Raw genomic sequence first — 27,527 nt, 5'->3', positions numbered from 1 at the left:
GTTGCAATTAAGAAGTGCAGCCTGTTTAAGCGGTTAAAGACATAGTCGTAGAGAGTGACATTCTCATCCTGATCAAGGCAACAAGGCAACATGCTGTTTATGTGAACTGAATTTCAGCCCCGAAGGATGGAGTTGTCTGTGTTATTGTATAATAAACCACAAATTGTAGGACATACCAACCGAATGGCAGGTTATAAACTCAGACAAAAGATTGATTCTGTAATATCTGCCTTTAACAATAAATCTCTTGTCCTAGCCTTGCTGTAGTATTGATCTCTGGTATAGAAACACGGTGTCTAAGTGGAATGTTTGTATGTTTGTGTGAGAGCAGCGGCATAGCCAGGAATTCATTTTGATTCTATTCAAAGAAAATAAATAACAGGAATTGTGTGTGTGTGTGAGAGAGAGAGAGAGAGAGAGAGAGACCAACAAAGATTGTATAGCGACACAGAAGACCGTGAGTGCGTGCAAAATAACTGTATTTATTTATAGCTTAATCATTAAAGGATAGCACTATTTTAGCTGAGAGAGATTTTTACACCGCATTACGTAAAGAGAAAGAGTGCGAAGACATCTCTCATCCTCGGCATCATGTAATAAAATAGAACGTTGATAATATATTACAGTGTCATTTTAAATGACCACCGAGGGTCACATGAGACTCAAATGTTCACTAAAATGCTTTTTTATGCAAATGAGTGTAGCCTGGCAACCTATAGGTTACAGCATTTGTCCATATATTATTGTCCATATTTTACGTGTTTCTGTTTTTTGTTTTTCAGCTTGAACATGCCAGGTTTTGTAGCTGCTGGATATTTAATAAGGACACTGCATTCTGTACATACAAAATAGGTTAATTATTGACTGCAATGAAAAACTACTCACTTGGGTCAGCAAAGAAATACACCAATACAGTTTAAATATTATATACTTTTGTATATCCCAAATGTCTGTCATCCTCAAATAATCCTTTCATCTAACTTTCTACAATTATTACCAGTTGCCTTGGGGCAAATTACAACATACGGAATAGGCAATATATAAAGTAAATATTTAACTTGAATATATATTTTATATGTAGGCGTATTCCTTAGATTTGGCATACTATTCTAGTGCAGCAATCATTTCGGGTTAAAGGGTTCATTTAGAAAAGTTTTGCCCTTGATAGAAAAAGATCTCAACACTTTCAGACTGTTGCTATGGAAATATGCAAACAAAGCTTATGAGATGCATGAATCAATCACCACAATATTTCTCATTAAAAAATCAGGAAGTGCCAGCACTGTCAGGGGACGGGGGTCGACGGCGAGTTTAGGGCTGAGAGGCCGGGCCCTTCTTCTTGATGATCCTCCTCCTGACAGGAGCGGCGCTTGCGGCTTTCTCCGTTTTCATCTCGTCGACGAAGGTCTCAACGGCCACGACCTTCTCGCCCAGGTCTCCCAGATGTGCCTTCAGGGCATTGAATTCCTTATACAGGTCATCCAATGCCTCAGACAGTGGTTGGATCCTGACAGAAATAAACAGATATAAATAAATCAAACTTATTTAAATAGTTATTTCATCAAGAGAGAGTAACAGAAAATTGAGTGAGAGAGTTCTTTAATGTAGAACTACCAGCGATAATTATGTCCTAGCTGTCCTGGTTTTGGAAATCACTGGCCTCCAAACCACAAAGATGTGAGTGTTTCCTGTTTTCCATTGTGAAAACATCAGCTGTTTTCCTTCTGTGGTTTTTTAATGGGGCATTCCATCTGAAGGCAGGTTTGTGGGTTTTGCCCTTCAGAGGGTGTGGCCTGCATTGCCTCAAACCCACTGGAAGGATACCACAGCTGACATCACAGAGCTTTGCCCAGCAACAAGGGCAGAAATTGAGTGTGAGAGAGGCGGACTGATTGGCCAACTGAGGGGTGCCTGACGAAACCTCTTACTCGACACCTTTGAAATGGTCCAGTCAAGGAAAGCCATGTCTTTTTACCCTGAAAATGTACAGGGAAACATCAAGGTTTTCCTCCACCGATGACCCTGGATCAATTAATAAATTACTTATTTTCACTAATGCTGGTTGAGTCACAGTCATAAGTTCTATAGGGGCACAAAAACAGTCTTCAGATGTCATTAGCGTCACTGTGTTACCGAACCTGGTATAGTATCACTTGTAACTGTTATGTTACTGTCACTGTGTTACTGTACCTAGAGTAGCGTCACTGTGTTACTGTACCTGGGTAACATCACTATGTTATTATACCTGACATAGTGTCACTGTGTAACTCTACCTGTGGTAGTGTCACTGTGTAACTCTACCTGTGGTAGTCTGGGAGGACAGACTGATGGTCATTCAGCAGCATGTCCTTCATCTGACTCAGGATGTCAAACCTCCAGTTGTCCAGGACCTGGGTGAGGTTGGCCACTCCCCGCATGTTGACCTTCTCAGCTGGACAGGGGGAAAACGTGAGGCTGTTAAAATCTTTAGAAATTGACAAAATAAGAAGTTTAATATGTCAATGATGCAATGGAGTGTCTAGTCGAGCAACAAACTTGCTTTCCAATGGATGAGGGCACATTGATTTGCCCAAAGCAAGTCAATAAAAACTTAATAGGAAGCTATGAACAATAAGATCTCCAAGTGAAGTTTTATTCAGTGTGGCATGCAGGCACTTGTTCTGTTGTTCTGTCATCTTCTGCCATTATAATTGTACCACTGATTGTACCACAGCTCTGCACAGACACCCAGCTGAGGTGGGCTGATCCAGCTCTTTGAGTTGCTGATGTGAGAGTCCTCCTGAGTTAGCGTGAATAGATTTGCTTGTCTTATGTGAGTACAAAATGGAGCCACTCACAGCCATCCCGGTAGTTCCACTCGTCCTTGGCAGGGCGCTTCCTCTGGGCCAACACTGCCACCACAGCCAATGCCAATACCAGCACACTGAGTCTGAAACTCATACTGGGACCCTGAACAGTACCTGCAAAACAAAACATATACCATCTCTCTTTCTTCCTATTCGTGCATTGTGTGTGAGTGTGGTATAGCTCGTTACTTGTCTTTTTTTTTGGTATTATGTTAACTTTTTTGGTCACCAGGGGTCAATCTCTATCTTCCTATTTTGTGTCTGTATACAGTTTATACTTTTTTGTACAGTATGCATATATTTAGCATAGGTTGCAAATAACATTATTTTACTATTCATGTCATTTGTAATTCAAGATGTGAAACATTACTGCTAATAAATCAGCCCGTACATTTTCAAATAATGTTTTATGTTTTTACATATACAGTACACACATGTTCACATGGGTCAGCTTCTCTTGGGGCTTCTGCTGTGCCTCATCTCACCAGCAGGGATCAGGAGAACACAGAGCACAACTGCATATGTTTTTCTGCCAAACCATAACTGTGGTTGTCTTAAGTATTAAATTATACATTAATGTAAGACTCTATTTCATCAAGCTGCAGTGTGCTTGGCCTTCAAGTTTATGCCGTTGATCTTATTTTTGCATCACTGGACCTCTCTGAAATTATTATTTTTGTTGTAGCTAAAGTGTTTTCATTTGTGACACAGATCTAAAGAACATGTATATTATTTCTATCTTGCAGTAACAACAATGGTATTTTTCATATAAAATGGTGGTATTTACTATGGATCCAGTCTCATTTTTAATTTCAGTTCATTTTCTTTCAAAGTGCTAAGAGTCTGCACAAAGTGGAATTTGTTGAAACATGCAGGTGATGGCCGAAAGGAGGATCACTCTCTGTGGGTTTATATGTTCCTGCATGCAAGTGAGCACGCTGTTCATTTACATTCAGATCGGTTTTCATCTGCTTCATTTAATACCATATTCCGTATTCTGTCTCAATGTGTTTGGGAAAACTTAAAGAGCAGTCAAGAGTGTTGTACAAAAACAATCCTCATAATTGCCTTTTAAAGTTCACTTCTGACTCATCTGAAATCAATTGTTAGTACTCTAGAAAAAAGTGTCCATAAACATACCAAAACGCATCACTGGGAAAGTAATTAGCTGAGAGACATTTACCCTTTCACAATTCATTTTCCTTTTAAAGGGAAATAAATGCTAAAGCTTGTAGCCTGCATTCCACCAAGTGTCTTCCCAATTAAATTAAAACAATCCCTGGATGTTATCAAATGTTAAACTTTAATATACAGTAATGGCCCCTGCAGAGCTATGGACTGACTTTATAATAACAAAGACATGCATCTGTTGTCATCTTTTTCCTGCACCTAATATTAAACAAAAAGAAAACATTGCAGCATTATTTACGCTTCCATTTGTATTGAATTCAATCGAATCAATGAAAATGCCATCGACATCATCACTGATAGCATACGCTACCCATCCCAGGCTGACAGATGTAAGTTAGTGACCAGTGCCAAAAGAGAGAGCAAGTTAATGTTGAGTAAGTCATAACAGTGGTAGAAAAGAAAGCACTGACCTATATCTACCAAAACAAATGTAAATGAGAAAAAAGTCCCCCAGCAAGCTGACTACTGTACAAAAGGAGTTAAAAATGTTTTTATTGTATAACACTGTCTAACATTATTGACAAACTTGGTTGCCAGTAAAAACATATCCTGCATTCTTTTCAGAAGCATGATGAAATTATATATTTTAAGCATTCTTTAAATTAAAATGATGATGCATGAAAAAACTTAAAAGGTATAAATCACTAAAGGCATTTTAAGCAGCAGTTTTCCATGGGAGCACTCACCTGGTTGTTGATGAGGAAGGCTTGAGCTTATTACTTGACTGTGCCCCTGAGTTGTGAAGCAAGTCTGCTTTCACCTCCACTCCACCAATCAGAAACTCCAGCAGTTTGTCAGTGGAGCATGTTTAAACACACCCACCCACACACACACACATACTGTACACACACACACACATGCACATGTGCATACACATGCAAGCACATGCTTTCTCACATGCACAAAATTATATCCCCCTTATACACAGACCCTCACCCACACATGTACAGACTAGCACACAGTTTGTCAGTGGAGCATATTTCAACACACAAACAAACACACACGTGCAAATACTGTCTGATGTAAGTGATATGATATGCTTCATATGCTCTCCCCCACACACACACACACACACACACACTCTCTCAACACACACACACACACACATACACACACACACACATCATTATATGCATGAATTAACATTATCCACATACAGTACAAACCCACATTCAGGTGTAGAGCTCCTATAAACAGTCCGGATACATTCTGTCCATTTCCATGCTCAATTTCCTTAGTGGGGTAGGTCAAATGTGGTTTGAATTCTAGGCAAGCCTCCAAGTCCTAAGGTCCTTCATAATTCTGGGAGAAGTGCGATTTTATGTCCTCTTGCTGTGTGTATCCCCTATTGTCATATGCCAAGTCTGGGTATTGGGCCATATCCAGGTCTAAGTTCTTATTAATTTAGCTGTAAAACTCCCAATAAATAATTCTGATTGGATAGAAGATTCTGAGGAAAATGAGTGCATTTGTTGTGTTGTCGTTTTTCAAGTCTGTGGCTTTGTGGCTTTCTTGTTTTAGAAGCTATTTCGAGTGGAAGACTCTTAAATGGCATTTTGCAATACAATACAAGTTAAAACATTTAAAACGGCTTAGTTTGACTAAAGTTAACCATTTATAAATCGGTTGGATTACTGTATGCTAGTAAATCTATTGGGGATTGTTAAAAAAATACTCAGATATAATATTACATTTTCAAATAGTGAAATACAATATTTCTTTTTTTTTTATCCCAAATAAAAGAAAATCATTTTAAAAAATCACTATGTGAAGCCATGCAGGTGTGCTCTCTTTCTGGATTTGTCCCTCTCCAAATGTCCGGTCTACATTTTTTCTGTGACATATTATACAAGACACGACAAGACCCAAAGGGGGAGTGCATAGATTATTAGTTACTTTTTACTGTATCTGACTGTCAGAAATTCCTGGAATCGGATCAAAAAACTTTCAATTTCCAATTAGAAAGGACTCCAAGTGATTGTCCATCCTCCAAAGATCCTTGTTGGCAGGGGCAGATCTGATGATTTTGAGGCCGTTTGAAAGAGCAAGCATGGGACCCCTCTCCCATCCCCCCACCACAAAATGTATAATCAAATGCATCATTCGGCAGCCATTGAGGGCCCCTAGTGGTCAGGTGCCCATTTTATTTGAAACAGGTGAAACATAGATCGATTGTCCCCTGCTTGTCGACGATGTGCTGCATGCATGAACAGTGTTCCAGATGAAGTTGGGTGAATGCATCTCAAATACATGTTGATGGTGTTGTATTAATGGCTGTACATTGAGAAAAAAGTGCCCATACATTAAAGAGCTCCCTGCACATTGTAGGATTAGCAGACATACCTAGCCGCATTAATGCTGCCGCTAATGGGAAGGATACACTTTTCAGGAATGATGGACAGCTTCTACTTTCATATGTGTACTTCATGTCAACTCAGTCAGAGTTTCTTTGTTGTATCTGTGAAGAACCGTAACCTGATGTCCTATCCTCTCGCAGACTGTTGAGATTTAAATGGTTTAGCCTATGCCTTTCTCTTTGAGTAGAGTTTCACTCAATATTCTGAAAAGCTTTACTCCAGTGCCACGTTGAAACAGCCATTAATGGCAAACACATGTGCTCCTATGGTCGTCATCCAGGTTCAACCACTAAAGTTGCGTAACCAAAGCTTTTCCTCCTAAGCCTTTCATTCAAAACTTAATTTGGCCATTTCTCTTGTGATGGCTTGCAGAGTTTATGGAAAGTCAGACTTTAACAAAATTGTATAACTATTTTGGCTTTTTCAACTTTTAACACAATAGTGGCATGTGCTGAAACCTAGTTAGTTTCTTGCAGGATAACCTAGCTTCTAGATAATTTTCTGCAATGCTCTATATTTATAAACTAATTGAATTTTAACAAAGCTATGACAAAGCTATGGGTATTTTATTTTGATACTTCACAAAAATGGTAATCTGCTTCAGCAGCAGAGCAAAATATCTGAAATATCACCGGCATCATTCTGGTTCCAGTTCAGTATAGACCTGAAACAACATATAAAATGTATTTTCTGATCTGAAATGATCAGTAATAGCCTATATCCAATGTTTAAATGTCTTAAATTGCTCTCACTAATTGTGGACCAATCAGTGGCCCATTAATGACCAGTTATGGACTTGAAAAATTCTAGAAGGCCCCAATATAATATTATATATGTCAGCCTATATATATATATATATATATATAGGCTTACATAGCTGCGGTAACAACAAATACACATATCAGAATTTGTACTAGTCATATGTTACCATTGACTTGCAGTGAATTTCATGCTCACTTATCCACAATTCAATTGTTACTAGTAGAAACTCTAATTCAAGATGTTTGCTTTTCATTTTTACAAGTAGAAAATCAAACATCGAATTGAAATTCTGACTTGTAATAATTCCAGGTCTACATATCCATAATAAAAATTTGACTAGTAATAATACCATTCAAGATATCTCTAATGTAATTATGACGAGTTGCAATTCATATTCAAGATATGTGTAGATTCAGATCCCTGAAATATCTGAAATTCAATTGAGAATAGTCATGCTGGTGGCCACCCTAGTTAGATGCTTGTTTCCAAGGATAAAATCTCTTAACGTAACAAACATGAAGATATGTGGTTACATATATATGGTTTCTAACATAAACTACACAGACGGTGTTTGGTTCGAAGCCACCGCTATGTGTTCGAAACGCTCTTTGCCAGAGATACCGTATGCTGCTTGAACACAGAACAGTTATGTGGATAAAAGGTATCTCGAATATCTCTGCCTTTTTTACTATGGAGAAGTTAGCTTGCTTCCTTTTCCGGTTCGGTTGCCTGGTAACGCACAGTAAGCTTAAAGGGATGAAAACAGCTAACGTTAGCTCAAATTGGAAATACGTGTTCCTTCAAATTACAGTTCAGATTTTTTATCCCTAAATTATTTAGGAAAAAATACCAGTTTTGGGAAGGAATCATGACGTTAATAACAATTAAGGATGGCGAATACACGGCTACAATCTACAAAATGGTGGGTAATGTTTGCTATTTAACGTTAGCTTGCTAACACAGCTAATATTTTATTGCGTCTTGTTATTGCACTTGGTAGCTAGCTTGCTTGTTATCTAGAGACCCGCGCTGCAAGCTATTTATTCCCGAGAGGCTATTTCACAAGTTCTTGTGTATTTGGTTGCTGCTAACGTTTTTACAAACGATTTTTTAGACAACTAAAGCGACGCCAGCCACGTCTGAGGGTTGTGTTGGAAACTGTCATACTTGCATGTCACGAACAGATAACAGTACACTAAATATCGTTTTAGTTAACGATAACTTGCTTAACGTTAGGTTAGTAATTTAAGATAACATTTGCTTGCTAATTGAATGCTCGACAATAAACCACATTGATTGACGATTGGCATTTTAATTACGTTATTAACTATTAGCTAATATTTGTCTTTCAGATCAAAGATGGGCGTTACGGAGAGGCTATCCACATTCTCAGTAATGAACTTCAAAAACAGCTCAAAGTAAGTTAACATACCTTCTTCAGTTTTCGTTTATTTTGACCAGCTTAATGTTACTTAAATTACCTTGACACATTTGGGCTGGTTTCAAGTTACGTTTAGTCCTGGACTAAATTGAGTCGTGTATGGAAAATTTCCATTCAAAATTTAATTTAGTCTGGGACTAGGTTTAATCTCTGTTTGTGAAAATTGGCCTGTGTGTTAGTTGGGCGCGACTCCCTGTGCATTTTGCCAAGTTCTTAGCTCTTCATCCAATGGAAAGACAGTACACCAACCTCCCTGACTTAATTGCCATCTTCACAGTACGACAACAATATTAAGGTTTAAGGTTCATGCCATTTGGTCAAAATCAGCCTTTTATTCCTGCAGATTATTCACTTCTCTCAGCTTTCTTCCTATGAAATCCACTTGAATATCAGATTCCAGCAGGCCTGTCTCTCGTGGTTTCTAGCAGTTTGAAGCCAGCCCACAGCCCAACTGTATTAACAACTGAAAAATAAATTGCTTTCTCAGCCAGGTGCTTTTTCAATGGCCCACTGTCTTTTCTCTGATTGGCCAATGTGACATGTCACGTGAAGGGACAGACCTAAGGCTCCATGTAGACAGCCTGTCTCAGACCTCTGCTGACCAATAGTTGCACATTGCTGCTTGCTCACCAATCACTGCTTGTTGTGTACAGTCTAGGGCAGCACTGTCCCTCCTGGGCTACTGCTACTTCCATATGCAGGACTACATCAACGCAGCTGAGTGCTACGAGCAGCTGACCCAGCTGCACCCAGAGGTGGAGGAGTACAAGCTGTACTATGCCCAGTCACTGTATGGGGCTTGTGCTTTCCCCGAGGCCATGAAGGCCACCTTTCTCCTGGACAACCCCAACAGCCACACCAAGGTAAGCACTTAGTCTCAAACTAGCCTGTGCTCTCCTACAAAATATCGGCAGCCATTTTGTTTTCACAATATAGTTCTCAGGTTGGGCTCGCAAAGCACTTAATGTGCAGCTCAGTAGGTGGATTTGCAGGAACCCATCCAACCAATGGGGGTTGCTAGTGTGCGAAGAGATACTGTAGTGCTGGCTGACTGAAACTCTTCATTACTTGAGGGGCACTAGAGCAAAGGGAATCACCCCGTGGGGCTGCTGCCCACAGCCAGCACTGGCATAGGCGTCATAGCCTGACGCCTCTGACTGAGTTTTTGAATGCATGGGGCCCGTCCATGCATTCAAAAAGTGTCTTGCCACTGAACTTTCAAACTTGAACTTGGGGACCCACCATGTGTGCTAATTTTTTTTCCGACCATAATTGCTGCCTCTTAATGAGCTTTTAAGTGTTCTTAATTAGACACACAGTGTCTGCTAAAGGGTGAATTGTTTAAGGTCATAGTATGTCAGAAATAACACTATGCCTTGAAGGATAACTATTGCACATTCAAATTCCAAGGACTTTTAATCAGTCAGTGTGGTCGACTAGTCACTGAAATTCAACGATTTATGAAAAATGTAAATCAGTGACAGAGCTAATGGAAATTCCCCAAACCTGCATTATCTGGGAATGTCAAATATAAAATCCCCAAGACTGAGTTTGAAAACCACTGCTTTAACTGAATGAGCCTCGTGGCAGCCCCAAATTTCAAATTTTGTGAAGTTGTTTTTGGATGCCCAGTGTTGATATCTGAAGTTATAAACTTTTCTCAAGGGCTCACAGAGGGCCTCATGTGGGGTAAAAATATCGGACATTTTGCAGCAGACAGCTTTAAATGATCTGGAAACGTTATATTTACAGGGTGACCTTGCAGAAGAAAGGTTTTGGTTGGTGTGCTTTGGTTGTTGGATGTGCCAAGTGCCTAATGTCAATGGAGTGTGTATAAAACCATTTAAAATGTCTGGTACATCCAGAAATAAGAAGTGCTTTGGTCTGGGTCATCTTTCCTTATAAAGGCAAACAATATGCTTTAGAGAAAAGGCAGTATTGTGATTTTTTTACCTATAAAGAGTTTCCAAACAGCTCTCCACAATTGTTTATTTGCTTTTAAACTGAATTAGCATGATTTACGTAGCCATGCCCTTCAGGAAGGATAAGAAAAACTGAATGAAAACAAAGTGAAGCAGATTCCATGCTCTCCCTCCTGTTATTGGGATGTTGTGATGGGGTCAGCCTGACTTGCTCACGTGGAATCATGTCATCTCCCTTTGGATGATGTTCATGATCCTGACTGTCTCAGATTCAATGTGATTGGACTAATGAACCCTGGACTGTTCATATCTACTGAGTGGAGTTCTTATGAATATGAATATGTTTCTGGATGAGTTGAAATTTTAGTTAGAAATGATCTGATTGGATACTCAAATAGAAACAGTTTGTATTGTAGTTCCATTTACACATTACATCTGTGGTGATTAGCTGCGACAAGTTTAAGGACATGATTAATGTTGGTCAGGGTTTCAACAGTGTTGTTACGGCACTCAGAATCAATCAACCAAAATGCTTTCAGTAAGAAAGCAAGTTATTTTCATGTGTTAGAGGAGATGGAGAAAACTTCTGTGTCACTAAATGGAAAATCAACTTATATTATCAGTTTTTTTTCTATCCAAACTGAATATGGACTTTGTGAGTCACAGTGGTGTTTGGTTTTTCCCAAACAGATGATAAAACTGCAGGCTGCCATTAAATACGGAGAGGAGGATTTGTCTGGGGCCAAGGTAAAAAAACAAAAAAAAACAAAGATTCTTTTAATTTTTGCTATCGACTGCGGAGGATATTTAGCATGTCTGGAAATCCTATGACTGCTAATGTGCAGAAAATACAGTATATTGCATTTGGACTGTGGTACAATTCCTGTTCTTCTGGCTCTGTACTCCAGCACATTGGATTTTAAATGTAAAAAATGCTAATTAGGGTTAAAGTGCAGACTGTCACCTCTATAGTTGGTGTCTCAGCTGTGGATTCAATCGCTTGCTTAGTGCCGGTATAAGAAAGCCTAGATACTCAAAGTTATCTGATTCTAGACTTTTAATTGCCTTTGCAGTCTGTTATTGCTGTTTGTCAACATGAAGACCAGAGTTTTACCATTACCAGTGAAAGTCAAGGAAGCCATTATGAGGCTGAGAAATAACCAAAAATTCCTGAGCCACTCTTCAGGAGACAGGCATGGATGTGACTACTGACTTCACAAACAGAGGCTGCACTGCAAGTTGTAAACCAGTAGTTAACTACAAAAACAGGTTACAGTTTGCTAAGTAGTACCTAAAAGAGCCTGGTAAAAGGTTGTGTGGACAGATGAGACCACGTTTGACTTGTATCACAGTGAAGTTTAGGCATGTATGGCTGCCACAGGTGCTGGCTCACTTGCCTTCATTGATAATGTAACTGCTGAATGAATTTTGAAGTGTACAGAAGCATCTTATCTGCTCATGTTCAGTGAAATGCCTCCAAACTCATTGGATGATGCTTCATCCCACAGAAAGGCAATAATCCCATTGTTTCACCTATGTCTCTGACTGCATTTTTCCTTTTTCCCCAGCCTCATAATGACTTCCTTGACATTCACTGGCACAACTCTGGTCCTCATTTTAACAACCACAAATAAGACTAGATAGTAGATACAGATAGATTTCTTATCGCGGCAACAAGGAAGCGATTGAATACACCTGGCTAATCAGAAACAGCTGAGAAGCCAACCGTCCGATTACTTTTGGTCCCTTAAAATGGGGATACTATGTATAAAATTCCTACATATATCACCTGATAAGGGACTGAATCACCCAAAATAACAGAAATTGTACCACTGTCCAAATACGGACAACACTGTATGTAACCTTGACTGAGCACCAGCACTGAATTCTAAAGACGTACACTAGAGATGTAAGTTATATAGGGAAGGTTAGAGAGCGAAAGAAGAAAAATGAACGAGGAAAGAGAGGGGTGAGGGAGACAGAAAAAACACTGTAAAAGGGGGAGAAACAAGTGAGAAGAGAGACAGAGAGAGAAAAGGGTGTGGCAGAGGGAACTTGAAAATGAGACAAAGACGGAAGAAGAAAGGCATGAACAGAAAAATAGGAAGAGAGAAAAACAATGATAAATCTAATTGTTTATGTTTGAATGTGAGAAAGGGATGTGTGTGTGTGTGTGTGTGTGTGTGTGTGCGCGTGTGTGCGTGCGCACCCACAGCAGGTATTAAATTAAGTTGTTTTTTTGTGTCAGAGTCTGGTGGAGCAGCTGCCGCCTGATGATCCAGACTACGAGGTGGATCTGGGCTGTCTGCTGTACAAAGAGGGAGAGTTTGAGGAGGCCTGCAAGAAGTTCATGACCTCCCTGCAGGTGCTGGGCTACCGCCCAGGTAATCTATCTTGAAGACCTTTCACTCACTCCAGCTCTCTTTCAGCCACAAACACACACCGATATGGGGAGGGATTCAGTGTCTGGATTTGAGAGTTTCTGTCTGGATTGTATCCCCTGCCTCATGGTGAAAAATTAATTCACTCGCTTGGTCTGCCTGTGCTAATTTGTGTAGCACCCTAGTGTAGGGAAGTACAGCTTGGTGCATAATCCAGCGAAATGATTGGCAGCTGGCTGTGAGTACATTGGGGGACACATGCACACTACCAAATTTTGGGAGGGTCCTACAGTAATGGGACAGGACCACAGGTGACTGCTCCTTCCAGATTAAGGCAGAAAAAGAAAAACCAAAAAACAGGTTTTAAAAAATCTGCAAAAGGAAGTTTTGTCACTTCTTTAGTTTGACTGTCAGTAATAGCCCTCCAGGACCAGCCCTCAGTCTGCCTGTGGTGCGTTTGAGGAATGAGTCTGAGTGGTTATCCTGCGAAATCCATCAAGCGAAAGGTTTGTATCCGTGGCAACAGCAGGGGTAGCAATTTGGCTCTGTGTGGGTTTGGAGAGAGAGCAGGGAACTTTTGACCCGCAGGCCTGCGGCAAGGCGCTTTCTAAAAACGGCACCTGTGACCATGACCATTCAGGCCTGGAACACAAAAACAGTCTGTCCATGACCGTTCAGGCCTGGAACACAAAAACAGTGCCTGTGACCATGACCTTTCAGGCCTGGAACACAAAAACAGCGCCTGTAACCATGACTGTTCAGGCCTGGAACACAAAAACAGCGCCTGTAACCATGACTGTTCAGGCCTGGAACACAAAAACAAGTTATGTGACTGTGAGCATTCAGGCCTGGAACACAGAAACAGCACCATTGACCATGACCATTCAGGCCTGGAACACAACAGTGCCTCTGTCCATGACTGTTGGGGCCTGGAACACAAAACTGCGCCTGTGACCATGACCTTTCAGGCCTGGAACACTAAACAGTCTGTCCATGACCGTTCAGGCCTGGAACACAAAAACAGCGTCTGTGACCATAACCGTTCAGGCCTAGAACACAAAAACAGTGCCTGTGACCATAACCGTTCAGGCCTAGAACACAAAAACAGTGCCTGTGACCATAACCGTTCAGGCCTAGAACACAAAAACAATGAGCGTTCAGTCCTGGAGAACAGCGAGCGCGATCCCATCCCCTTTCTCCTTGCAGATCTGTCGTACAATGTGGCCCTCTGCTACTACAGCATGAAGCAGTACGCCCCAGCCCTGAAGTACATCGGGGACATCATCGAGCGTGGGATCAGGGAGCACCCGGGTGAGAAGCTGTCACTGCCAAATAAAGCAGTCTGATTCGCCGTCGCAGTCCAAGTCTGCTTAAGGAATGTGCACTGACCTGCATTAATGCTGGGTCACATTCCTCATGTGTGTAACTCTCTGTGGAGACGAATATATGTGACTCGTAAAAGAAACTGTAGTTTACCTTGGTAGTAGGTACAATTGAGCTATGTTTTTCTGTGAATTATTTTGTATCCCCTAACTTTTAGTTTTATCTGTCAAAAAACTTCTGCTTCGCAGTTCCCGTCAACCGATCAAATTATCACATTATCTCTGTGTGAATGCAAATCATGCAACTCTTTTGCTCAAGTTTCTTCAGTCGTCTTACGTTTCAGTTTTGATAATTACAGCTTGTCTCCAAGAACTGCTGGAAAACGGTGTGAACGAAAAATCATGTCAGTGTATGTTAATAGTATTTTTTTTTTCCTGCTTTTTCCCTCAGAGCTCAGCGTCGGCATGACGACGGAAGGCATCGACGTTCGAAGCGTGGGGAACACGCTGGTTCTGCATGAGACCGCTCTGATAGAGGCCTTCAACCTGAAGGCGGCCATCGAGTACCAGCTGAAAAACTGTAAGAGCAATGCAGCCTGTGCAATGTTCTACACAGCTGAACTAATATGCTGCTTATATTTATTGGCATGGCCATTTTCATGTTGTATCAAACATTGTATCAGACATCATGTTGTATCTCAAGCGGTCTAAGTAGTCGCTGTTTTCAGTGATACGTTTCAGAAATTGAGTGCTCTGTAATTATAGCAGAATTGGTTGAGCAGTCAAGAGTTAAGGACTGACTGGTCAACTAATCAGGGTATTACTCCGCATAAGTAGCTTGAGCAGTTACTCTTTTTTTTATGCAGTGGATAGTTTTTGTTTATTATAACTGGTGCAATAAAGTGAGCAATAAATGAAAATGAGTCACACTTTCCACTGAAAAATAAATTGGAAATGCGCACCTCCCTCTGGGTCCAGCCAAAATCAACAGTTCCCAAGGGAGCGGCGTAATGGCATGAAACCATAGTAACAACTTGTGCACAACAAAATAGGTCATTTAATGTGTTTCTCTACGTGCTGACAGATGTATTCATTAGTCAGCAGCGCTTGAAGCTGAGCTGGGTTGTTAAATACCACCTGCACATCCGCAGAACCGGTAGATATTATCGCCACAGGTGGCTGCAGTTGACGTGAAAATTCCACGATGCCGTGTATAAAGACTGTGCCTCTGAACTGTTCATGTTCATCCAGCTTCACACATTCTCAAAGGCTCGTCAACTTTTCAATGAACCCTGTTGCTTTCAACCTCTATTTGTACACGTTTTTTGGGGAAATTACTGAAATTACTTTTCTGGTGTGCATTTGTTTGAATAGCCAGTGTTCATCTTGTAAAGACAAGATTGTGGAGTTGCCGTAATCGAAGTTGGCATTACATTCAACTTCTCCAGAAGTTTCCCGACCCTCTGCACCAGTGCTTAGCGCCTGGGGGAGATTTCCTGCGGGATGGAACAGGAAATTGAAAATTGTGTGTTTTTTTTCAGAGAGCTCGTTGGAAAGGCCAGCAGAGAGCTCTGAGCCTCCCTGAGGGCCGAGATCGCAGGGGCCACGCCCGGCTCTCATTAAACTCACACACGAGGGCCAGACCTGTGCCAGTGTGCCGCAGATTGAAAATCAGGATTAATCCGGCTCGGTAGACACACAGAGGACTGCAGGAGTTTATCTGTTCATCTTTACTGAGATACTTTCTCCCAACCTCAGTCTTTTCTCCTGAAAAAGTTAGACAAGTTAATTTAGGGTAAATATGAAATAAAATATCAATTTCAAATTATGGCAGGATGCACAGCATATGTTACAAAATACATAGATTACTGCCATGTTCAATAGTGTATATTTTAAAATAAATATAGTGGTATATTCTACAATATGCCCACACAGTTACGAATATGCACAAAGGCCGGGAAATCTGATTCGATTTTTTGTTGCTAATTTTGTTGAATATTTAATTCTTGAATTGTTAATAATAACTTAAACTCCAGTTACTATGGCTTATGGTAAATGGTTGGCATTTATATAGCGCCTTTATCCAAAGCGCTGTACAATTGATGCTTCTCATTCACCCATTCATACACACGCTCACACACCAACGGCGATTGGCTGCCATGCACCAGCTCGTCAGGAGCATTTGGGGGTTAGGTGTCTTGCTCAGGGACACTTCGACACCGCCCGGGCGGGGCAACGAACCGGCAACCCTCTGACTGCCAGACGACTGCTCTTACTGCCTGAGCCATGTCGCCCCTAGTTTATATTTTAGCATTCTAATATGACTTATTATTCCCTCTACCCCACAGTGTGTGTACCAGCTGTTTTACGTATGGTAATGAGGCGCTCACTGCATACTAACCTGTTCCTCCTCTCCTTCTCCACTTTCTGCTCTCTCTCCCTCTCTCCTTCTCCCACTGTCTCCTCTGCTCTCTCTGTTTCTCTCCCTCTCTCCCCCTCTCTTCTCCCACTGCCTCCTCTGCTCTCTCTTTCTCTCCCTCTCTCCCCCTCTCTTCTCTCACTTTCTCCTCTGTTCTTTCTCTCCCTCTCTCCCTCACTCCCCCTCTCGTTCTCTCACTTTCTCCTCTGCTCTTTCTCTCGCTCTCTCCCTGAAGTTGATGCAGCGCAGGAAGCTTTGACGGACATGCCGCCCCGGTCTGAGGAGGTAGGCAGAGCATTTAAGACACTTCTCGCTCATAAAATGGGCCCCATACCACGGTTTGTTACTGTAGAGATGCTCAGCAGGAGTGGGTAATCGCTTATTAAGACCAGAACGGTACATTTATACGAGGTGAATATATTAAGGGCTGTCCAACCCTGCTCCTGGAGATCTAATGACCTGCTGGTTTTCACAGCAACCCTAACAGAAGCACACACCTCATTCAACAGCTGGAGATCTTGTCAAGTTGCTAATTATACGAATCAGGTGAAACCCGACTGGATGGTAGATCTCCAGGAACAGGGATGGGCACCCCAGAGGAACGTAGATGCAACTGTAAGTGGTGACAATGGCCCAGGGTCCTGTGGGGCGATTGGCTGTCTTGTTGTCCAGGGAGGAAGGGTTTGAGTGCTTGCTTTATCCCCTGTGTCCTCACTCAGTCCCTGCAGCTGCTTTCAGTTGCACTGTCCTGTGGTACTGCATTGTGACCAGTCAAAGGCTGGATTCATTTGAAATTTAATGGTTTATTTTATTTCTGCTTATTGTTACATACTCACTATTCCCCAGGAGTATGAAGATTGTCAATTTTTAAAAAAAACAGAACCCCAGACAAGGTGCTTAGTTAGACATACGCACCATTAAGTCACAATATAAGTCAAAGGTAAAAACAGCAATAAATAAGTGGGTTACAGCAGAATGAATATTGACTCGGTTGTGAATCAGGCCTGCGTGAAATGTGATTTGAATTCCGTTTCGGTTCATTAGCTGCTCCTGACTGAGCCTGCCTGGTGCAGTGGAGTCGGTCTGAATGCAGAGGTCCAAACCCTGCCCACCTGGCTCTCCCGGCAGGCTCAGTCACGCACTCGGCAGTGTATGAAAGCGTTTCAGGCAGGTCTGCAGGTCCAACACATTAATCCCATCTGTAGATTCATAAAGAGATACGGCATCACAGCTTAATGCCATACCGCGTGCTACTGTGAAATCTGTCGACTAAGCTGAATCCTATCCATTTTTATAATTAAAGAGAGAGGGTGTTTCTTTATATCACTTTTTCCAAGGTGTTTCCAACGTTTTTCAGATTACAATCAATATCCATTACTACTGTAGCCAGCAGGGCATCTCACCACAGGATTAGTAAACCCCCCTCATGCACATGCACAGGTCATTTGGGCCGCGTTCATGTCCCAAAACATGCACATAGACCGTTATTTCTGTCATTTTAAATGATGAAACTCGTTCTGTGCACTCTAGAGAGGGCATGGGTGATCATTGAGAGCTGCAGCACCATATGAGAACTGATTGCATTGAAAGGGTGAAATTATGGATACTTGTATGCGTTTAGTTGCTGCCACATGATTTGCTGAATAAATATTTGCATTAACAAGCTGGTGTACAGGTCTACGTGATAAAGTGATTACTGACTGTATTGGATTTGTCTGCCCTGGTTGGCTGGATCTGCCAGTGAACGGGAGAAGCTCTGTAAAAATAAAATGGAGTGAAACAGGGATTAACAGTTATAACTGTAGACTAAACAGATGGCCGACTCCATATTCATAACATTGACCGTCTCCCATCTGTTAGACCCAAAACATTCTGAATTCTACACCTCGTCATGAGCTATTACAGAACTGTTACTAACCAAAGCTTCCTGTAGCTAAGGCAAAGGGAACACAATAGTCAGTCATCTGGTTAGTCTATACAGTAGTAATGTCTGCTGAATCCTGACAGGCTTTTTGCTTCGTGGTGTAGTTCTGCCAAAGCTTACAAAAGAGAACAAAGGGATACTTTATACAGTCTTTTAAGGCCACTGGTGAACAAATGATACAATCGGATACAGCCGTAAATATGAAATCCCATATATATTTTAAGAGGAAGGTAAAAAGGTAACAGCCTCAGGAGTCTCTGTGGAGAATTCGGTGCTGAAGACATCATCTCCTGGCTCCCTTCTTAATGCAGCCTGGAAAATTCCTTTAGTATTGCAGTACTATTTTTACACTGTGTGTGTGTGTGTGTATATATGTGTGTGTGCATTTGTGAGAGAATATGTGTGTGTGTGTGTGTGTGTATATATGTGTGTGTGCATTTGTGAGAGAATGCGTGTGTGTGTACGTGTGTGTGTGTGCATTTGTGAGCGAATGTGCTTGTGTTTGTGTATATGCATGTGTGTGTATGTGTGTATGTGTGTGTGTGTGTGTGTGTATCTTTGTGTTTGTGTGTATGTGTGTGAGTGTGTGTGTGTGTGTATATGTGTGTGTGTATATGTGTGTGTGTATCTTTGTGTGTGTGTGTGTGTGTATGTGTATGTGTGTATCTTTGTGTGTGTGTGTGTGAGTGTGTGTGTATCTTTGTGTGTGTGTGTATGTGTATGTGTGTGTGTGTGTGTGTGTGTGTGTGTGTGTGTGTGTGTGTGTGTGTGTGTGTGTGTGTGTGTGTACTGGCGCAGTGAAGCACACCTGCACTGTGGAATGAAAGCGGGCTGCAGGAACATGTCCTCATGCACGTCTGATCATTGGCGAGAAGGACATTCAGCCTCTTCACCATCTCAGATCCTCATAACCCTTTACACACCATGTCCCTGGCCTGCAGGACAGATACCAATGAGCGTGCATACAGTACAGCTGCAGCTCAGTCACAGCAAAGTCCGTGATATTTGGAGGATGACAGAAGTGCAGGGTTTGTCCATGATAATGTGACACGGTGGATACATGCTGTCATAATCTATTTTACACATATTTCTATCCATACACATTTATATAATAACGTGCTGGGAGTGTCAATAATGTGGCCCTCTTAAATCCATTAACCAGCAAGGAAGCCCATGTAATTTTGAGAACTCCAGGGGATAGAAGCTCTTTAAACATGTTGTCAGGGAGTTTTCTTCAAATAAATTGATGTCCGTTCCCGCGGTCTCTCCGTGGACCGCCCTGCATCCAGTTTGGAAATGTATGCTGGCAGACACCTTCACCACAGGCCGAGAAGAAGCAGACGACAGCCACTGCAGTGCTGCTAGTTAGCTATCGCCCCCTGGTGGTGTATGTTTTTACTGAAAAATTATCCGACATTGCTGTTGTTTATGTCATTTTTTTACCTGTGTTAATGGGAGGATATTGTACTTGACAGTCTGTTCTTCACAAATGTGAAGGTTAGCAATTAATTTGTTCTCGGCGACATTGGTAAGTTGTTGGTATATTGTTATGCATGAATATCCATGAAAAGCAAAATTAATGTAGGAGGCTCTTGGCATTTGCTGATGTGCATTTCAAGGTTTTGTGTAATCACATCAGATGGCACGCTCCACTCCTGGCCCAGTACTGCATTAAATATACACAATCTCCATTGTATCTGTCATTTTATGTGCATGTTCCTGGCACTGCTGCTGAAAAATCAATGTTATTTTAATGGCAGGAGCATCTCTTCAGCATTGGAACAACACTGCACATTACCTCAAGCACTCACTTCAGAACAAATAGAGCTAAACGAGCTTACGCTGCTTTCATTCCAATGTTGGATTGTTTTTGGGTTGATTGTATCGCATTGTATCGGATTGTTTGTTATGTTCTATAATGAGTTGTATTGTATTGCATTGCAGGAGCTGGACCCGGTAACCCTTCACAACCAGGCCCTGATGAACATGGACACCAAGCCCACTGAGGGCTTTGAGAAGCTAGCCTTCCTCCTGCAGCAGAACCCCTTTCCCCCGGTTACCTTCGGCAACCTGCTCCTGCTCTACTGCAAATACGAGGTGAGCCCACGCAGTGGATTCTGGGAAATGCCTCAGACATCGGGTCAGCCTTTAAGGACGCAAGAGAGCTTACCAGGACATTAGCATGTTAAAATGGGCTGCATTTACTCGGCTACGCAAAGCGTTTCACAATTCCTGCCTGTCATTCACATACACACTTGCATGTCAATGGAGAAAAGGCATTTTCTACCACACAGGTACTGTCTAACACAGGGGTCCTGGAGAGCTGCAGGGCGTGCTCACTTTTGTTGCTACTTGGCACTTGATAAAAAAATGTATTAAAAACTTTAAAGCAAAAACAGCTGGTTACACTGTTTACTCACCTTGCAGATGTTATGGTGAAAACAAAAACCAACAGGGCGTGTGACTTCAGGTTCAGGACTTGGAAACCACGGTCTAATATGAACATGTTATTGCAAGTTCTCTGGAATCAATATTTGTACCTCAGGGTAATACACAGGAGGTTTGGTTGGTTTTCAAGCCTTATATATCTGCAGTCCGGGGGTACAGAGGGTGCAGGGAGGCCAGTCCCGGCTGATATATGGCTCATATATATAGTTGCAGAGCCAGTTTAGGTGATTTAAGTCAGTATGCTGAACCCACAATGATGCCAATTATTGTAATGTTTATTATTCTTTTGTCTCCCAAATTGTGGGAGACAACCTGCAGTGGAATCTGTTGTTGCACCCCTGATCCAACCAAACTTCCCTGGGTATTGCTATTCCAAAAAAAAAATCTTCTCAACCATTTTTGAATGTTGGTTTCAAGAGTTTTCCTGTAGATGACCACTGCTAGGTTGTTTTTAGGATTTTTGGGAAGGCTGCTTGGCTGTTGGAGACATTAACCACAAAGCAGCTCAGAAGTTATGGAAGTATAATTTTAGTATCAGCCAGTCTCCCATATGTTGCAGCATGGTGCCAAGAGGTTTTGCCAGCCTGGCCTCACGGAAAATCATGGTGGTCATATTTTTCCAAAAGTGGGGCCGTAAAACTCTTTTTATTGCATCTGCATCGTAACATTTTATTTTGTGTTCAAAGAGGCGGTCCTGCTGTGTTCGGTAAACACTAATGTTTGAAGTGTTACATAAGAAACCATCATTCTGAGTATTACATGGAAAGTACTGTAATATGAATTGGGCTGTAAGAGTTCTTGCTTGGCTTGTTTTGTAGTACTTTGACCTGGCTGCAGATGTTTTGGCAGAAAATGCGCATCTAACCTACAAGTTCCTCTCTCCGGTAAGAAGCCAATATGCATGTGTACATAATGTATTTGGTTCTGAACTGAATGTGTTTGTATTTTCGTGGCAATTTAATAGTAGTTTGTGTTTTGTTTTGCTGAGAATTCCTAAAGAGAAACAATTGATAAGTTAGGTATACTGCATATTCTTTATTGTTTTATGCACCTATAAAACATCTCTTTTCAGTATCTATATGAGTTTTTGGATGCCATGATAACCTGCCAGACTGCACCAGAAGAGGTAAATGTGCCAATGCTGCAGCCCTCTTAAATGTGTTTTTTTTTCTTTGGAAACTTTTAGCTATGGAATATAATTTTTTTAAATTAACATTCAACTTACCCAGACCGTTGACCTTTGCTGTAATATCACAGGCCTTCCGCAAGTTTGATGAGATTGCGGGGAAACTGACCGAGCAACTGCGCAAACTGACCAAGCAGGTGAGCCACCCACTCCCCCCAAACCCTCCTCTCCCTAAGGGGGCGCTTTACCCCTGTCTAATCGCTGGTTATGTCTTTTCACCGTGGAGGTCCAGGAGGCCAGGCATAACCGTGACGACGAGGTGGTGAAGAAGGCTGTTCACGAGTACGACGAGGCGCTGGAGAAGTGAGTGCCGTTCGGTTCACATGCACATACGCATCGAAACCTGTCCCACTGAGTGTCTGCTGCCCTGCTGATGTAAATGGTAAATGGCAGGCATTTATATAGCGCCTTTATCCAAAGCGCTGTACAAATGATGCTTCTCCATTCACCCATTCATACACACACTCACACACCGACAGCGATTGGCTGCCATGCAAGGCCCCGACCAGCTCGTCTGGAGAATTTGGGGGTTAAGTGTCTTGCTCAGGGACACTTCGACACAGCCCGGTCGGGGGATCGAACCGGCAACCCTCCGACTGCCAGACGACTGCTCTTACTGCCTGAACCATGTCGCCCCCATGTCCCTCAAATAAAATCACACTTCAGTTCTCTCCCCTTCCTGCATCCCTTTGTGCTGTTTTCGGTGCCATACACTTTACCCGCAGTGCCCACCAGGGCGGGGATATTCCGATTTGGCCCTCGAGGTCAGAAGTACTGCTGGTTTTGTCTTCTGTTCATAGTCCAATAATGTCACTGATTGGCCAGATTACACTTACCAGGTTGTGAGGTTTAAATCTGTCCCTGATTTAGAGAATGGAAATCGCAGTATCCCTGCTTCTAGGGATCCATGCCCTTTGTTCTCCAGTGTATTGTTAAGGGTTCAGAGCCAACCATGGTAATATATAATCAGATTTGAGTTCTGCATCCAGTCAAGCCTCCTTTGTGCCGGACTGGGTTCACAGTGTGCTCTTATGGGTTCCATATCCATTCACCAAGTGCTCTTCTAGGCGTTCCCCTTCACACAGTGTCCTGCTGTTGGCTGCAGGTACATCCCAGTGCTCATGGCTCAGGCCAAGATCTACTGGAACCGGGAGAACTACCACATGGTTGAGAAGATCTTCCGCAAGTCTGTGGAGTTCTGCAATGAGCACGACGTGTGGAAGCTGAACGTGGCTCACGTTCTCTTCATGCAGGAGAACAAGTACAAGGAGGCAATCGGCTTCTACGAGCCCATCGTCAAGAAGCACTACGATAACGTGAGTGCGTCTCTTCGTACGCCTGGCGCTTATCAGCACCCTAGTCCCTCAAAGTCATTATAGCCAATCAGTGAGTAGAGTTAATGTATCCAGTCAGTGAGTAGTCATTATAGCCAATCAGTGAATACAGCCATTATAACTAATCAGTATGTAGAATATAAGTCCCTCAGGAATGTACTGTCAAAGAAATGGCATCCCTCATGCCTTTGAGATATGATGAGACTTTTGAGGAGTGTGACTTTCTCAGCAGGTCCCTGTGTCCATATATGACTTACAGATTCGACATGAGGGATCTGGGTCCAGACCTGGAGAGCTGCAGTGCCTGCAGGTTTCTTGTTTTAATTTCAATGTGCAGCCAAGAAATAAGGCGTGTGAACTTGCCACACCAATCCATGACTTCAGTCATTTAAGCACTGAAACGCCAGATCCAGTAGCACTGGACATCAAGTATTGCAGCTCTCCAGCACTGGAGATGAAAGTCCTTGGTTTGTATTGGTATCCATTGACAGAGCTGGGTTTTGCAGCAAGTCTTGAGAGCAGGAATGACATCCGCATTATGAGCGCTGCAGAAACCCTACAGAGTGACCCGGAAATGGCAATCACCCTCAACCCCAAATGTCTTGTGCTTTTGTGCCTGCTAGCTGGAGCAGTGTAACATTCAGGAATGTCCGTGCAGGAGAAAGCCTTCGGTAAAACGTGCCGTGCACTCGTGCTGCCTTCCTGGTTTCAGATTTATTTTTCCATCACCTGTTTGCAGTCCTCATGCATGGGAGTTTCTGTGTGGATTGAAGTGCTTTTTCCCATTTTTTTCCATTCGTTTCTGGTCAAACCGAGTTTCAAACTTTTTCTGAGGTGGGAAAATCCTTGTTTCCCAAACCCCCAGATCCTTAACGTCAGTGCAATCGTCCTGGCCAACCTGTGCGTGTCCTACATCATGACAAGCCAGAACGAAGAGGTGAGTGTGATCCCAAGACCATTTTCAACAAAAAAAACAATCATTTACAGAAATCGACACAAAAGGTGGATCAATGGGAGGAAGAAAAACTAATTTTTATTTCATAAATTACGGGCAATTAAACTCTGGGAAAACAATTTAATTCCCTGAATAAAACAGTTTTATAGAAGTTCTTTTTTGGCTAATCAGGAACTTCAAGGCTGAGTGCAAGCTTTATTGGGATTCTTAAAATTCTAAATAAGTCATGATTTTCTTGCGTGAGTCATTTCTTACTCTTTAATGCTTTAAGAAAGGAGAAAGACACACATGTAGAATCGTGCATGTACAGTGAAATAGATATTTTAATATGGTAATCCAGCGTCTACCTCAGGAAATAATTCTCTCTTGGCCTGTCTTTTCCTTGAGCCTCAAAAGAAAACATTGATTCTGTTGTGTGTGGTATTTCTGTCCTGCTATGGTTCTATAAAGGCAGAGGAGCTGATGAGGAAGATTGAGAAAGAGGAGGAGCAGATATCTTATGACGACCCCGAAAAGAAGGTCTTTCACTTGTGTATTGTCAACCTGGTCATCGGGTGAGTTCTGTCACCTACTGTTCTGCGATTGGTACTTATATTCACCAGTTATAGTACCACTATGTCTCACAGAGCTCATGTCATTGGTACTTATTCACCAATCACAGTGTAACTCTTCTCCACCATAGTCTGTAGCTTTTTCTGTTTTAGACTGATTGAATGAAGAACCCAATGCAACACATTGATAAAATATGTACAACATTTTCCATGTCTCCGTTATAGTGATGCATATTCTTATACTGTAATGTCCTGATATGTGGGCATTTTAATTATGCTACATTAAGAAATTATGTGTAACACACCTCATGTCATTTCTCTGTATTTTCCATTAGAACCCTGTACTGTGCTAAAGGGAACTATGACTTCGGCATTTCTCGTGTGATTAAGAGCTTGGAGCCATACAACAAGAAGGTATGGGCCACTTCATACAGTGTAAACAGGGCTGGCTGGGTCACTTCCAATAGTTGTTTGTGTGCTGTGCAGTTGATCACTGACCTTGTTTTGCGTAGTGCATAATCTTATATTGTTCCTTTATCTTTCCTCAACCCCTACTTAATGATCTCCATTTGTGAAAGCAAGATCATTCATTATTGTCCTCCCAGAAAGGACTGTCTGTTTAGGCTTTTGGATATTGATGGGGCGCTGTTTCTGATTGGTGCCGCAGCTGGGGACGGACACGTGGTTCTACGCGAAGCGCTGCTTCCTGTCCCTGCTGGAGAACATGGCCAAGCACATGATCATGCTGAGGGACACCGTGGTCCTGGAGTGCGTCCAGTTTCTGGAGCACTGCGAGAGTACGTCTGAGGCCTCCGCCTCATCCCGGCAACGCCGCCGTCTAATGATCGTTATTAGATCTTCTGCGCTTTCACTCAGTCTAATCATCAATATTATATCTCCCCACAACCTTTACACATTTAGCGTCTGCACATTTAACCTGTTGAGTTAAAAATGTCCTATCTTCATTATCGTCGTCATCATCATCATCATCATCATAATACCAGGGCCTGTCGTAATGTGCCCCAGAGTGATATTTTGTTACGGCCGACTGCTGTTCAGTCAGCAAAAATGTTATCGCCATAATAACTCTTTTTTTTTTCCTCTTTTCTTTCTGGAGTTTACGGAAAGAATGTTCCAGCAATCATCGAGCAGCCCCTTGAGGAGGACCGGCTGCATATCGGCAGGAACACGGTCACCTACGAGTCCCGCCTGCTCAAAGCTCTCCTCTACCAAATCACCGGCTGGAATCAATGAGCCACTCGCCGCTTTTTAAAAGACACCCTGGAAGTGACATTTGGGGAAAGTGTTTTGTTGGATGTGCCTGGGAGTCTAAGGACTTTTTAAGGACTACTGGTCACTAGTAAGGACCACATGATCTGCTTGCATGTTCATCAAGACGACTTCATGAAAACGTGTTCTTTTCCAGAACGTGGTGTATGTTATGATGAATTGAAACGCATGTTAAATGACAGTTCGAAAGAAAACCATCGATCAGTTTTCATAGAACGGGCTTTCGTTCCCTTCATCTTGAAATGGCTTTGTGAAAGTTCAATAATCCAGTCAGCTCTCAAATGTACACAGGTATATAACAGTGTTGAACAATACAGGAGATATATAATCTTTCCTTGGTTCTTCTTTCTATTGCATTGCAGTGCTGTGCTGTTTTGTCAGCTGAAAAACACTAGTTATTTGTCCAGATACTCAACCTTATCCCAGAAGCATTTCATGCAAATGAAGGGGTCTTGCCCTGTCTTTAGTGATAATCGCACACCTTCAATTCCGAAACACACTTAGCAGTTACCATTTGTTTTTGTTCATTTAAAAACAAATGGATATTTAACTTTTATATCCTGAGAAACATTGTCCTCCTTTGTGAATTTCATGTCTTGAAGTTTTCAAATGTAGAGTCTTAAATTTATTTTTCTATTTAATAAAAATGTAAATTAAAAACATTAACTCTGTATTGCTCTGGTCTGTTTATGTGTTCAATACTGAAAATTAAAAGGCTGTACTGTTTACTTTTGTTAACCTTTAGATCACAGGTGTCAAACTCCAGTCCTGGAGGGCCGTAGTGTCTGCTGGTTTTTGGGGTGTTTTGAGTTCACTGAAGTCATTGATTGGTTAAAGTATCCACACGGCTTGTTCTCAAGGCCTTAATTGGCCTTAATTGGCAGCTGATTGAAAGGAAACCACAAAAACCAGCAGCAAAGACTGCGGCCCCCTGGGAATTCAGTTTGACACCCCTGCTTTAGATTCATAGGCTCCTCAATACCCCTTTAATGCATAGGTGGGTAAAAAATTGTTGACTACTAAAATTGTATTTCTGAATAGGATATGTATATTTTGTATTATTACAATACATTTGCATTAGTTTAGCACTACAATGTACAACCCAAATCCCTTTAGGCTTTCATTACATGGAAATTTAAAATTTCTCTATTCAATTGAGACTGGAAATGTATCATATTTTGACATTTTCACATGCCGA

The 27,527-nt window shown here is 41.9% G+C and overlaps 2 protein-coding genes across 3 annotated transcripts; one reads left to right on the top strand and one right to left on the bottom strand.

Annotated features, from left to right (window-relative positions):
• Nucleotides 1-462: 462 nt before the first annotated feature.
• Nucleotides 463-4,827, bottom strand: si:ch211-76l23.4 (uncharacterized). 2 transcript variants are annotated; one of them, XM_061224925.1, is made up of 4 exons: nucleotides 4,724-4,827; nucleotides 2,838-2,960; nucleotides 2,302-2,431; nucleotides 463-1,507 (listed from the first exon to the last, which is right to left on the bottom strand). In XM_061224925.1, exons 2-4 carry the CDS (start codon nucleotides 2,938-2,940, stop codon nucleotides 1,312-1,314), a joined length of 429 nt encoding a protein of 142 aa, XP_061080909.1. In that variant the 5' UTR covers nucleotides 2,941-2,960; nucleotides 4,724-4,827; the 3' UTR covers nucleotides 463-1,311. The 2 variants fall into 2 exon arrangements, with proteins under 2 accessions (XP_061080909.1, XP_061080910.1); XM_061224926.1 differs by lacking the exon at nucleotides 4,724-4,827 and adding an exon at nucleotides 3,281-4,687.
• Nucleotides 4,828-7,889: 3,062 nt separating this feature from the next.
• Nucleotides 7,890-27,000, top strand: ift70 (intraflagellar transport 70). The gene is made up of 19 exons (XM_061224296.1): nucleotides 7,890-8,078; nucleotides 8,509-8,574; nucleotides 9,251-9,460; nucleotides 11,210-11,266; nucleotides 12,768-12,903; nucleotides 14,107-14,211; nucleotides 14,674-14,802; nucleotides 16,877-16,926; nucleotides 20,510-20,662; nucleotides 21,832-21,897; nucleotides 22,086-22,139; nucleotides 22,271-22,336; nucleotides 22,426-22,502; nucleotides 23,305-23,515; nucleotides 24,399-24,470; nucleotides 24,939-25,042; nucleotides 25,375-25,453; nucleotides 25,707-25,836; nucleotides 26,157-27,000. Exons 1-19 carry the CDS (start codon nucleotides 8,025-8,027, stop codon nucleotides 26,291-26,293), a joined length of 1,956 nt encoding a protein of 651 aa, XP_061080280.1. The 5' UTR covers nucleotides 7,890-8,024; the 3' UTR covers nucleotides 26,294-27,000.
• The last annotated feature ends 527 nt before the right edge of the window (nucleotides 27,001-27,527 follow it).

This window comes from Conger conger, chromosome 16 (genome assembly GCF_963514075.1).
Source record: "Conger conger chromosome 16, fConCon1.1, whole genome shotgun sequence".
NCBI classification, from domain to species: Eukaryota; Metazoa; Chordata; class Actinopteri; order Anguilliformes; family Congridae; genus Conger; species Conger conger.
Note: the sequence above shows the minus strand (reverse complement) of the source record. Positions and strands in the feature narration are given on the sequence as shown.

What these genes read in the sequence shown, in the direction of transcription:
- ift70 (XM_061224296.1), top strand. Translation starts at nt 8,025, where the DNA reads ATGACGTTAATAACAATTAAGGATGGCGAATACACGGCTACAATCTAC. An exon ending in CGGCTACAATCTACAAAATG is followed by an intron (nt 8,079 to 8,508) that starts GTGGGTAATGTT and finishes TTTGTCTTTCAG; the next exon opens with ATCAAAGATGGGCGTTACGG. An exon ending in TGCTCTACTGCAAATACGAG is followed by an intron (nt 20,663 to 21,831) that starts GTGAGCCCACGC and finishes CTTGTTTTGTAG; the next exon opens with TACTTTGACCTGGCTGCAGA.
- si:ch211-76l23.4 (XM_061224925.1), bottom strand. Translation starts at nt 2,940, where the DNA reads ATGAGTTTCAGACTCAGTGTGCTGGTATTGGCATTGGCTGTGGTGGCA. An exon ending in GTGGAACTACCGGGATGGCT is followed by an intron (nt 2,432 to 2,837) that starts GTGAGTGGCTCC and finishes CCCCCTGTCCAG; the next exon opens with CTGAGAAGGTCAACATGCGG. An exon ending in GTCCTCCCAGACTACCACAG is followed by an intron (nt 1,508 to 2,301) that starts GTAGAGTTACAC and finishes TATTTCTGTCAG; the next exon opens with GATCCAACCACTGTCTGAGG.